The following is a 13,550-nucleotide window of genomic DNA, read 5'->3' on the forward strand; positions in this document are numbered from 1 at the left end:
CAGCTGGAGTACTGTGTCCAGTTCTGGGCACCCCACTTCAAGAGGGATGTGGACAACATTGAGAGGGTCCAGAGGAGGGCCACCCGCATGATCCGGGGACAGCAGGGCAGACCCTACAATTAGAGGCTACGGGACCTGAACCTGTTCAGCCTTCACAAGAGAAGGCTGAGGGGGGACCTTGTGACTGTCTATAAGCTCACTAGGGGGGACCAGAAGGGTTTGGGGGAGACTTGTTTCCCCTAGCGCCCCCCGGGATAACAAGGAATAACGGCCACAAGTTGTTGGAGAGTAGGTTTAGATTAGACATCTGTAGGAACTACTTCACAGTTAGGGCGGCTAGGATCTGGAACCAACTTCCAAGGGAAGTGGTGCTGGCTCCTACCCTGGGGGTCTTTAAGAAGTGCCTCGATGCCTACCTGGCTGGGGTCACTTGAGCCCAGTTTCCCTCCTGCCCAGGCAGGGGGTCAGACTTGAAGATCTACAAGGTCCCTTCCGACCCTACTTCTATGATTCTATGATATGATGATTCTATGAATTAGGTTATGAGGAAACTGTTTTAAAGGGTTATAACGAGGTGTATTTAGTTATTTAGGTTGTTTAACACCAGTGGGACCACCCAGTGTGCTGGAATTATCCACCTAATTTTTAGCTGCAAATTTTATCCAAATTGTTAGTTTTGTTATCAACTCTTGTTATTATATTTTTAATTTATTTTCTGTTATTTAAATTGGTTGTATATAATAAAAAGTAATGTATTCATCGAGTTCAGAGTGACTTCCTGGGTGGTGAGGGTGAGGGACACACCTCTCAACAGGACACTTTAGTGTCTGCCTGAGGGGTTCCCGGGGCTATTAGCACCCTGAGGACCCAAATTCCAGCACACCACCCAGCCTTAGTGTACCAGCAGAGGGTTACATGTATATTTTCAGCTCACTTAGCTTCTTGGTGGTCCTAGTAATTGCAAACATGTGAAAAGTCTGAGACTAATCTTCTCAGAGTGAAAAGTCTTCTGGGCAGAGACTTTTGTTTTCTGTGTTTGGATAGGATGTAGCTACTGCCACAGTTATAGTCAATGTAACACTTCACATGATGCATAGATGAACTCCCATTTTTGTAAGCAGAAAGAATGTGTTGCATAAATATGTGTTGCATAGTTTCTTTTTTTTTTTTCTTCTTCCTGTAGGTTAGACAAGAAGTTGGTGATGTTACTATCCTAGTCAATGATGCAGCTGTTGCTAGTAGAAAGTACTTCATTGATACTCAGGACTTGGACATTGAAAGAACAATGGATGTGAACATTATGGCTCATTTTTGGGTAATATATCCTCTCCTATGTACAGTTATATAAGTGCCCTAGAAAGCAGTGGCTCAGAAGTGAGCAAAAATAACTTGAAGACAAATAATGTGTCCTTCAAGCCTCTTAAAAGGTGTTAATGTGCAGCCAGTCCAGAGGGGAAAAGCTCCAGAAACCACCTAAAATTACCATGTACCAAGGCCTTCAAAACCTGGGACAATCAAACCCAAGATAATCTTGATGTCTGTTTTTACTCACAGTGTCAGTATGTCACATAGAACTCCTTGAAGTCAGCAAAAGCAGCTGCCAGGTGCTCCAGGGGTACGCTCTGCCCAACATCCCCAATAGGTGAGGCACCATACCTGGCCCCAGTGCAGTCTGGCATCGCCACTCACCCACTGCATACTGGGATGCTGGAGGACCTCAGCTTGGGCGTAATAGCTATGGGAAGTGGCCACAATTTAATAGAATAGGAGCAAAATTAGGTAGATTAGAGATAATCCTACTTTAAGACAAATAACTTTAAGACAAATAATGAGTCTTTTAAGACACTTATAAAGTGTTAATGTGCAGTCAGTCCAGGGGTTAAGAGCTCCAGAAGTGACCTAAAATTACCATGTATCAAGGCCCTCAAAGCCTGGACAATCAGACCCAGAATAATCTTGATGTCTGTTTTTACTCACAGTGTCAGTATGTCACGTAGAACTCCCTGTAGTCAGCAAAAGCAAACATTATTAAAAGTCAGTCTGCATTTCTTTGTATATACAGGCCACAGTGTCCTGTATCATCAGAGCAAAACAATCGAAAACCACAATAAGCTAAGCTTTGAAAAGAAATCTTCTTATGACATGACGTTAGTGTAATGGCTCCTTTGCCACCCACCTGCATCAGTCAATATGGTCCCTTGAACTTTTTGACACTCTATGTGAACCCTTTGACTGTCTGCTGAATGTTGTGTTAAAAGCAGAGGGAAGGGCAAAGGAGCAGACACAGCAGCAAAGCTGTTCATTTCATCTAGCAGAGAGAAGGCTCCATTGCAACATTTACTTTTGAAGGACAAAACAGAATACTGAATTATCCAAGCTTTGTTCTGGGATTCCAGCAAGGAGAAATACAATTTTCTCTGGAGCGTCACCGCAACAGATAAGGAGGATATGTGGCCATTAGTAGTAATGCCAAATCCTAGAAGGTTAAGGCCTGTAGAAGATTCTGTGCTAGCGTATGTTCACAGGAGGAGAAGCAGGGTCAAGCCTCTGTTACAAATTGTAGATCCTGTATTCTGCCAGCCATGCAGATAAATCCCATCTTTTGATGGCCTCTGCTAGAAATCAGTCTGCTCTAATCTTGTTGCTCTAAGAAGCTGGAAAAGGGTTTTTTTGCTGGAAAACGGAAATGATGCAGAACAGATACAAGTCTGCTCGTGGTGGCAGAAAATCTTTAGTTACTAGAGTCCTCTTTTTTTGATTGTTTAAGATCGGTGCTGTGGTCAGATTCACTATATTGATTAACTTGTATTCAGAAGGTTCCAGTATTGTGCTCATAGTCGTAGCCTTTTAGTGTGTCCATGTGCACAAATAATGTTTCTCAATGATCTGATAAGTTGGAACGCAGTTCCCTTAGTTAGTAATTACAATGTTACCAAAGAAACCTAGGACCAGGTGTCTAGGGGATTTCTGTTTTATCTTGATGTTCTTGTTCCTTTCAAGTTACTTTGGTTTCCTTGTAGCGCTCCTGTTTTTAAATTACAGGGTGCTGTTACAGGTTACCTTTAAAACCCTGGCCAAAGGGGAGGACCTGGTGAGCGATCTGGGGATTGAGGGGAAGCTTAGTGACAGTGATCATGAATTGGTCACCTTCTTAGTTCACTGAAGAGCAGGCAAACCCCTCAGTAAAACCGAAGTCTTTTAACTTTGGGAAGGATGACTTCTGCAAACAGAGAGAATTGGTCAGTCAGACAATCAGAGGTCATACCCACCCAGAAAGGGGAGTACATGAGGAATGCTCATCTCTCAAAAACATAATCCTTGAAGCACAGATCAAAGCCATACCATCTCGCATGACATGCAGTCAATGGGTGAGGAAGCCCCCATGGCTGAATAAGGAGCTCTTGGGCCTCATTAAGCTCAAAAGAGTAGCTTACACCAGCTGGAAAACAGGAAGCATTACCAAAGAGGATTACTCTGCACTTGCCCGCACCTGCAGAGAGTGGTCAAGAAAAGCCAAGGCACAAACTAAACTTAGGCTAGCCACAGGGATCAAGGACAACAAAAGTCCTTCTTCAGATACGTGGGAAGTAGAAAAAAGAACAAGGATAGCATTGGGCCCCTGAGAGATCCAATGGTGCAACTGACATCAGATGCCCGAGGGCCAATCTCCTAAATAACTTTTTCATGTCGGTTTTTCACCCTCCCAGGAGGATCACACTGCCAGGGATGGCACAAACCAATTCAGAAGTGGGTGACGGGCCCAAAATCAATGTGGACTGGGTGAGGGAACACCTTGGGGAACTGGACATTTATAAATCCGCAGGCCCAGATAGAATGTACCCAAGAGTCTTGAAGGAGCTGGCAGACATCATTGCATCCCCCTTGGCAGAGATATTTGAAAAATTGTGGTACTCGGGCGAGGTCCTGGATGACAGGAAAAGAGCCAACGTGGTCCCTATCTACAAGAAAGGGAGGAGGATGACCCAGGGAACTATAGACCAATAAGTCTGACCTGCGTCCCTGGAAAAATCCTGGACAAAATTGTCAAGGGATCCATCAACACCAGACTAACCGAAGGTAAGCTTCTGAATGCCAGCCAACATGTGACTGGCAGGTCTTGTCTGACCAACCTCATCTCCTTCTATGACCAGGTAACATGTGCCCTGGACAAGGTAGATGATGTTGACATCATTTATCTGGACTTCAAGAAGGCCTTTGACCTAGTTCCCCATTATGTCCTCATGGTTAGGCTGGGGAACTGTGGCCTTGATCAACATACAGTTCATTGGCTAGACAATTGGCTACGGGGTCAGACCCAAAGTGTACTAGTTGAAGGGAGTAAATCAACGTGGCGCAAGGTTACCAGTGGAGTCCCTCAGGGCTCGGTACTCGGGCCAGTACTCTTTAACATTTTCATCGATGATCTGGATCCGGGTCAGATGTGAACTGGCCAAGTTTGCAGATGATAATGTGGAAATAAGTTTAACCAGGTCTCTTACTTGACTAAGAGGAGAGACAAAGAGAGAGAAAGAGAAGAGAAAAAGATGCTGATGCTATGCATTTTAAAATGTTCTAAGATAAGGAAAAACCTTCATGCCTTGTTTTGTCTTGATATATTAATCTCTGTGTGCAGATGGTAACCTCCTCCTTTCCAGGAACCAGAAACTGATAGCTGTTCCCAAAACACAATGTGTTTGCTGAAAAAGTAAACTGCCTATGTGTGACAAACGAATGATCAACTTCTTCCTGTTTCTTCAAGGCAGCTCTGTCTGAACCATGCATTTTTCTTGCTGTCTAAATTATAAATACGCTTGTAAACTTATGGAATTCAGAGTTCCTTTGAGAACCCTCCTTGTGATCACTTGTATAGCTCTAAATAAACCAAGATGGCTCTGTTAATTCTGATACAACCACAACGCAAAGTTTGATTTCTTCCACAATACCAAATTATGGGAGAGGGTGGTCATACCACAGAATGGGCTGGGAATACAGGCCGACTTGGACACACTCTCAAGGTGAGCCGAACAAAACCTGATGGCCTTCAAAGCAGAAAAGTGCAAAGTGCTGCACTTCAGTAGGAAGAACCCCCAGCATACTTACAGGCTCAGCAGTGCTATGCTCGCTAGCACCATGACCAAAAGGGACTTGGGATCTTGACAGACCACAAACTGAATATGAGCCACCAATGTGATGCTGCGGCTGGCAAAACTAGCCAAACTCTGCCATGCATCCACCAATGAATCTCAAGCAAAACCAGGTAAGTCATCCTCCCACTTTACTCGGCCCTGGTGAGACCGCAGCTGAAGTACTGCATCCAGTATTGGGCCCCCCACTTCAGGAAGGATGTGGAGAAGCTTAAGAGAGTCCGAAGGAGAGCCACCCATGTGATCCAAGGCCTGGAGGGAAGGCCGTATGAGGAGAGGCTAAGGGACTTGGGACTCTTCAGTCTAGAGAAGAGAAGGCTCAGGAGGGAATTGGTGGCAGCCTACAACTATGTAAGAGGGGTACATCAGCACCTGGGAGAACACCTGTTCACCAGCTCTCCCCAAGGGATAACAAGGTCTAATGGCCATGAACTGCAGGAAGGCCGATTTAGACTGGATATAAGAAAAAGGATCTTTACAGTGTGTGTGTCCAGGGTCTGGAACAAACTCCCCCAAGAGGTGGTGCAAGCACCTTCTCTGGACTCCTTCAAGAAACAGGTGGATATATTTCTTGCTGGAGTCACTTGATCCCAGATGATTTCCTGCCTACAGCGGGGGGGCGCTGGGCCTGATGATCTCATGAGGTCCCTTCCAGCCCCTAATGTCTATGAAATCTATAAAATTTTTAATCTGTGGGATGTTATCACTGGTGACATGTAGGGGGTGCACATCGGTGCACATGCACCCCCTGAGATTGTCTGCTGCCAGCAGCACTTATGGGTGGTCGCCACTCGCCACTCCCCTCCCCCTCACTACTGACACCGCCGACAGCATCTACGGGCACTCGCCACCCCCGCCCCCCCCACTGCCAACACTGCCATGGCCGCCTGTGGGAGCTCCCCGCTTGCCGCCGACACACCCTCACCGCTGACACTGCCACCGCTGCCTGTGGGCAGTTGCTATGCCCCCACAGCCTCGGGAGGTACAAAACATAAATTAATGTTATCCTATCATAAAGGTAGAACAGCTTCAGAGCAGTCACAGATTAAGCCTTAATGCTGTCTCAGACCTGCTCAACTGTGACTTGCCCCTAGGCTGGTGAGCATGTGCATGGACAGGAGCGAGAACTCTATTACTTCTCTGGGCTAGGGACAGACGTTAACCATAAACTGGTTTAAACGCATAACAGAACAGAAGTTCAGTGAACATAAACCAGTTTCAAATTGGCCAAAACTGGTTTAAGATAAACCTGATTGAATGCAGTATCAGATTGAATGTAGTATCTTAAACTGGTTTAAGATAAGCCTGATTTGGATCAAACTAGTTTATGGAATTTCTGTCCCAGACCCCTTCCTGGTTTAAGTTAAACCAGAGTCCCCCAGCATCCCAGCATGCTTTGCAGCCCTGGGCTAGGCTGTGCTGTCTGCTCCAGAGAGAAGGACTGGCCCCACCCCTCTGCTCTCTAGCCAGAGCAGGGGTGGGAGCATGGTCAGATGCCAGCCCTCCCTCTCTCCCCCCTCTCCACCCCTGCAGGGGACCCCAGTCAGGGTCTGCTTGGCCGGGGTATAGCAGCCCCTGTCAGGGTCCCTCCCCTCTCACTGCTCCAGTAGTAGGGGCGGATGTATAGCCAGATGCTGGCCAGCATGGCTCCCTAAGGTGAAGGGAGCACGGAGGTGATTTATTCTCCCCTCTCCACCCCAGGGGATACCAGCCCGGGTCTACCTGGCCAGGGCATAGCAGCCCCTGTCATAGTCCTCCCCTCACCTGGCTGCTCCAGTGGCAGTGTGTGGGCCTGGCCAGATGTCAGCTGGTACGGCCCCCTAAGGTGAAGGAGGAAGGGAGGAAGTATATTTCCCCCATCCCTCCCCTCTCCCACAGGGGGACCGCAGCTGAGGTCTGCCAGCCCTGGCCATCACCGCCACCACTCACCCCCACACAAGCTGAGCACCCCCTGACAGGGGCTGCTACGCCCCAGCCAGACAGACACCGGCTGGGCTTCCCCAAGGGAAAGGAGGGGAGGGAGAGCAGAATAAACTCCCTCCCTGGCCCCTTTGCTTCAGGGGGCCATGCCAGCCAGCATCTGGGCATGCCCCCACCCCTGCCCCTGGAGCAGCCAGAGGGAGGAACCCCTCTTCCTTGCATGGCCCCTCCATCCACTTGCTCACCTGGAGCTCGGGCTGGGGCTGTGGGGCTGAGCCAGGCTGGCCCACAGGTGCTACTGAGGGTGGGAACAGAGGGGCTGGTTCAGGCCACAGGGGCAGGGCACTTCCCAGCCATCTGCATCTCAGGCTAGGGCTGTGGGAGCTGTGTGCCTGGTTTGCTCCTGGCTCCCTGCGCTCGGGCTGGGCTGGGCTGGGCTGGGCTGGGCTGGGCTGTCACAAAGCCACTGTGGTGGGCAGAGCTGTACCCCTCCTCTACCTCCCTCACCTTGGGGCCCAGAGCAGGGAGCTTGACCCTTTGGTGCCAGCCGGGGGTCAGAGTCTATACACACTCCCTCCCCCACCGCCCACCAGCCTGGCAAGGGATGCTTCCCCCCTCCCCCTCCAAGCACACCCTGGCTGGGGTCCCTGCATGCCAGGGTGGGGGTTTAAACCCCTCCCCGATCATACTCAGTGGCATGCTGGGGCCTGGTTCCCACCCCTCTCCCATCAGCCCAGCTTTCCCCCAGCCTTCCAGCCACTGAAGAAGGAAAGGGAGGGCTCACTCTAGCACACTGCAACTTCTGCTCTGAGCCACTGCAGGCATGCAGCTGCATTTCTGGAATCAAAATGGGAGGAGCAGCAGTTGGCTGGGAGCCCTGGGGCCACAATTTAATCCCTTTGGGGCCACATGTGGCTGTTGGGCTCCCAGTTGAACAGCCATGATCTATCTGGTAAGTTGCATGCAGTTCCCTAAGTAAATTGTTTCAGTGTTGGCAAAAAAAAACTAGGAGATATAATTTGGGAATTTGCTTTTCTAGTTCTTTTTAAGTTGTTTTGGTCCCCTCATCACTCTCCTGTTTTTAAGTTATCTTATTTTCTTATTGTAATCCACCCTGAGCCTTTGGCATATAAATCAATAACTCAGTCAATCAATAAATATGAAAAAAATACAAAAATGCATTAATGAAACTACAAAAATTATACCAGTGAGCATCTGTAAATGGAAGAGATAAGAGTACTTCCTGTACTTAAAAAAAAAAATCTCTTCAAAGAGCCCTGGTGTTTCTAGGCTAAGGTTGATTTTTTATTCCCAAATGCTCACATACCTTAAAAGTCATTGTTGGTGAATCATAAGTCAAAGATGTGGATTTTGGAGGAAAAATCAACCATAAAACCAATTGTTGAATTACATGCTTTCTTATATGTCTATCTATTATGGTCATATATGCTGTGCTTCATAGACTTGCAAAGACTTCCTTCCAGCCATGATTGCATGTAACCACGGGCACTTGGTTAGCATTTCAAGTGGAGCGGGACTTGCTGGTGTCAGTAGAATGTCAGGTTACTGCTTTGTGTCTATTCATAAATGGAGTTAAAATATAAACTGCTTAATCATTTCACTTTTGAAATCTCAAACTTTCCTAAGTACAACTGTCTTGTCTGTAATACAAATATTAGTAAGCTCATTTAGACCCCATTTAATATGTTTAAAGATTATGAGCAGAGAGAATGAGTGCCGCAGTGAACCAACATAAGCATAAACAAACCCAATATGTTTAATTGATTTCAAGAATCCCCTACATGACTGCTATTTCAATTATTAATATATTCTACTTCATATATTTATTCAATACTTTAATACTTGTGTTCCCTCAAGGCCTGTACTCAAGTAGAAAATATATTACTAGTATATTATTGTTTTATGAGGTAAAGGAACTTCTCTTTTTTTGTTTGGGGAGAATGAAGCAGAGGTGAAGAGAGTCAGGGAGGTAAGAGATTACATAAAAAAGTGGACAGATGCAGAGGGTGAATAGAAGCATAACCCAAGCACCAGGTGCATGGTGAGGATGAAAAAGAGTAGCATTAAGATTAGAAGCATGAAAACAGAGGATGTGATGAGCTAGAGTAGAGAGATAAAAAGTAATTGGTGGCGTTAATGCAGGTGCATTAAAAAGTGTGTTGAAAAAGAGATTTTTTTTTTTTATTAAATCAGTGATTCTCAACTAGGATCCTTTGAAGGGATAAGCACAGGAAATAAGAGGGTGTGAGAAAATAAACACAGGCTCTGCTGTGCTTGGCTTCTCCCCTGTCCCTGCTGCCCAGCCACCCAGCAAAGAGATAAGCATTGTAATACATTCATTTTTTTTAAATGGGGTGCCAATCAACTTGTACCATTCGTTTTTTTTAAATGGGGTGCCAATCAACTTGTAAAAGTTGTGAGGTACCTGGAATATACAAAGGTTGAGAACCCAGGGTTTAAAGACCAGGGTGTCCTGGCACCCAGATCTCATTGTAAACTGAAACACAATAGGATGGATAGGGAGCCTGGGACTCTCCCGAATTTTGCTCAGGTTTCTGAATTCTGTTTCTAGATGGTGTAAGGAAGAGGCAGCTGTCAGGCTAAGAGGTCATGGGGTTCCTATATGGTTAGTCACTATTTAAAAAAAAAAAGAATAAAGCATTAGAGGTAGGGCAGTTAGGTCCAAGGCTTCCCTCCTAGCCCTTCTAGTCTATGAGAAAAAAAGAATAGGGAAAGATTATTGATAAGAACAGGACAGGAAGAATCTCTAGAAAGAAGGATTTTTACGGAGAGTGAAGGATGAATGTCTTAGATTTGTGGACAAGCTGGAATGATTATGGAGAGGAGGAAGTGCAGGATGAAGACTGTAAAACACATAATGTAAAGGAAGCATGAAGAAATGGGAGAAGAGACTTTGTGTGAGGCAGTGTTACATAGATCCTTGGGGAAGAGGACAAAGAGGTTGAATAGAATGCAGTAAAAGAGGCAAACAGAATAGGGATTCAAGGAGAGAATGCAGTATGGTTGCTAAGGAGGGATGGCAAAGCGACTCTAGCAGTGCTTGTTGGATAAACTTCACTGGGGAAAATTCCAGGTGGAGGGGAGATCAGGCTAATCAATGGGAAGTGTTCAAGATGATGGAGACAAGCATTTAGCAGTGACACTGGTCAGTAAGAGACTGTTTTTCATGATTTAGTGAAAAAATATTAATTAAATATTAATTAATTAATTAAAAATTATTAATTTAAAGCTGGAGAGACAAGTGAGGAAAGGGCAGTTCTGATGGTGATATAAGCTGGGCAATAAGAGGGACATTGGAGTTGTCAGCTGATGGAAGAGCATAACTTGAGAGATGGGTGTGACAAAACCCTGAGGTGTCAGGGTCCTCCTTGAGATGCACCCTTGGTTTGTGTAAGCTTATGGGTCCCCACCCCGCTGAATGGGTATTCCCAGGTTATTCATTTGTCCAGGAATCCCAATTTACACTTTGGTAAAATAACAGAAAAGGTTTATTCCAAGGAAGAAGAACTTTTATAAAAAAGAAAAAGTGACTAAATGCCTTGACAACAGAGTATGGTAAAACAAAGCTGACAAAATCCTCACCCTACTTTCAGACTACTACCTGAACCTCAGAAAAATAGGTGGGGTCAACCTCTTCTCTGTAAAAACTCAAGCAGGGATCTCCATTCCCCCTTTCCTCCTAGAGACCTGTCTCTCCAGCCACCCCGTAATGGTCACTGCCCCCAGAACATCCACACAATCTCCCACCCCACCTACTTACATTTGTTTTTGCCTGTGCATCCATGACAAGGGGTAGGGAGGAAAGAGAAGAAATTCAGGTTTGACCTTTATGTTGATGAGCACTTCCTCCTACTTCCTATTGAATTCACTTCTGTAAATGCTGACCAGCATTAGTAAAGAATACACTGCTAGACCCTCTTGAAATTCATCCCCAAATAGCTGAAAGGTAGCACAGTCCTTCACATTACATTTGGTAAACAACACTTGGTATGCGGTGATGGATATGTTTTTAAATGTTCCTTCGTTCCTCACTTAACAGACTATGCTGCAAGCAAGTTTGCAATAGTTGGCCTTCTGGAGACAATTGCTTTTGAATTGCAGGCTACAGGGAATAAAGGTGTTAAAACCACCGTTGTCTTTCTTAGTGTTACAAAAACTCAGTTAAGTGCTGGGATTAAAGTCATGTGAGTAAAGATGACTGCATTTTGTGTGAAACCTATTTGCGTACACCCACGATTTTATGGCTCATAAGTGCACGCAATCAAGTATCATAAATGCTCTCCAAAAGTGCCTCTAAGCCAGACTAACCATTGTCACCCACCACGACATCCTGCACCACTGCAGTTCTGATGCTGGCATGGCCAGATTCTTGAGTCTTTGATTGTTCTTGCAAGAACAGTCAAAAAGACCATGGCTTGCTTACTTGATTCCAAGATAAGGTTTTTTCCACCCAAGCAGAAAAAAAGCCCCTCACTTCGGAATCAAGCATGAGGCATCGGGGAGGGGGTGGGAAGCACAATTGCTGTGGCTCCAGCTCCAGCTCTGGCATCAGCTCTTGGGTTGGAGCTTGAGCCACAGCTGCTGCCTGGCATCCCACCTGCCACCTCTCCACCGTCTTTCTCCCCTCTCAGCCTCAACTCCCACCCTGCCCATCTGCCCCTGCACCCCCTGTAACCCTCTTGCAGCCTCTGCTCCCCCTGCTTTCCCTCACCTCCTCCCCACACCTTACACTTGTCCTGGCACCAGCAGGCTCCATCCCTGCTCCACCTGAGGCATGGAGTAAGGTCCTGGCCCAAAAGAGATGGGGGGGGAGTGGGGGAACAGAGGCTGCAGAGAGGGCAGAGGGGGGAAGAATCTGGTATGGGGGGGCAAGCACAAGACAGGTTCAGGGAGGCATGTGGCAGGGAGCAAGCTGTCTGTCCCACCCCATTACCTGCCCCCTCTGCCACCCACAGCTCCTGCTCTCCCATTTCCTCCATACTGCCTGCCCACTGCTGCCTGTCCCCTACTGCTCCCCATACCACCTGCCCTCTTTTTGCATTCCCTGCCCCTAACCCTAGCACTTACCCCCTGGCATCTCCCCCTTTCTGCCTAAAACCACCATCTGACTGCCACTGCCTGCCTCCCTGCCAGTTCTTTCCCCACAATGGCTGTGGGGATGAGGTTAAGACAGTCTTCCAATTAGATTCTGTACATGGAAAATAATAAGTTTATACATTTTTCATGTATAGGATCTAATTATTGGGGTGTTGTCTTCAATTCTGGGTTGTCTTGGTTTCAGGTAAATATGGTAATATAATTCCAACAGGAGCTCTGGGGGAGCATTTCATATTTTTTTGATCAGGTAAGCACTACTCAGCTCAAACATTACAAGAACTAATTTTAGCCAGGCATTTTCTCCTCAGTATAAATCTTAGAATGTTTTGATATGGATAATTTTTTTTTTTTTAAATAATGCCTGTTTTGGGTTAGTTTTGTTTGTTTTTGTTTCTGTTTTGTCTTAATCAATGCAAATACATTGAAGAAATGTATAAAGTATTTAAACAGATTAATATAAATGCACAGTTTTTGCTAAAATAAAAAATCCCCAAACTAATAAATTCTGACAGCTGTATAACCTGAATATTTCAGAAGGCCATGTTTAACACCTATTATGGATCCAAGATATATTGGCAGGCAGATTGTGGAGGCTACTAGAAAAGAGAAGTTTTACCTGTTTCTGCCTTCAACTTTGAGCCTGATTTCTCTTAAAAAGTAAGAATTGCTCGTTTTCTTATACTCCTCTTTGCCAAAAGTCCGATACTTAACATGCAAAAGTAGTATAATAGTCTGCTGGTGTTATTAATTTTAAGACTAGTTTTATTTGGAATTTCACAAGGAAATTTTGTTCTCAATTCTATTATTATTTTAAATTAATACCAACCCATGGTGGATTGTTCAGTTAATTTCCACATGAACACACTTATTATACTTCAAAGATTTCTGTTAGTAAATTTGTCATGATTGCCAATCACATTCAATGTAAGATTTTCAACTGAAACTGTTGTGAAATTATTTGGGGAAACTGTGTGTATTTTTTTATCTTATGAAGTTGCCATTGAGGATATCTGGTTAAGACTCAGCTGAGTTGTGCACTTTGAGTAGGAATTAAAATGTATTATTATGTGTGCAGCATATAGTGTATGGTTACCCTTTCAGACCCCAAATTTGGGGGTTTTTAGGTTGTTCCAGTTAGGAGAACAAATGATGATGGAGGCAATCCTGTTAGTTTGATCCTGTTTGTTAAAAATGAACTAAATCATTTTTTTTCCCTGAGGCCAAGAAAGACTAAAAAACAGGAGAGTTTCCTTATCCTTGACCCAAAACCACTTTCAGGCAGCAACCAAACCAAAGTCTTCTCCCTGGGCATCTGTGAAGGCCATACAATGTGCTCGTCCAGACAGC

General features: G+C 45.4%; 1 protein-coding gene across 1 annotated transcript in view; it reads left to right on the forward strand.

Moving 5' to 3' along the window:
- The window catches only part of LOC102385619 (epidermal retinol dehydrogenase 2-like), a 76,533-nt gene extending 65,239 nt beyond the window's left edge, over nucleotides 1–11,294 (forward strand). The window contains exons 3-5 of the mRNA XM_014524071.1: nucleotides 1,184–1,315; nucleotides 8,527–8,626; nucleotides 11,146–11,294. Coding sequence (XP_014379557.1) covers nucleotides 1,184–1,315; nucleotides 8,527–8,626; nucleotides 11,146–11,294 — 381 coding nt within the window. The remainder of the gene's footprint in view (nucleotides 1–1,183; nucleotides 1,316–8,526; nucleotides 8,627–11,145) is intronic.
- Nucleotides 11,295–13,550: the final 2,256 nt, after the last annotated feature.

The sequence above is a fragment of the Alligator sinensis genome, unplaced genomic scaffold (assembly GCF_000455745.1).
Source record: "Alligator sinensis unplaced genomic scaffold, ASM45574v1 scaffold999_1, whole genome shotgun sequence".
In the NCBI taxonomy this organism is placed as follows: Eukaryota; Metazoa; Chordata; order Crocodylia; family Alligatoridae; genus Alligator; species Alligator sinensis.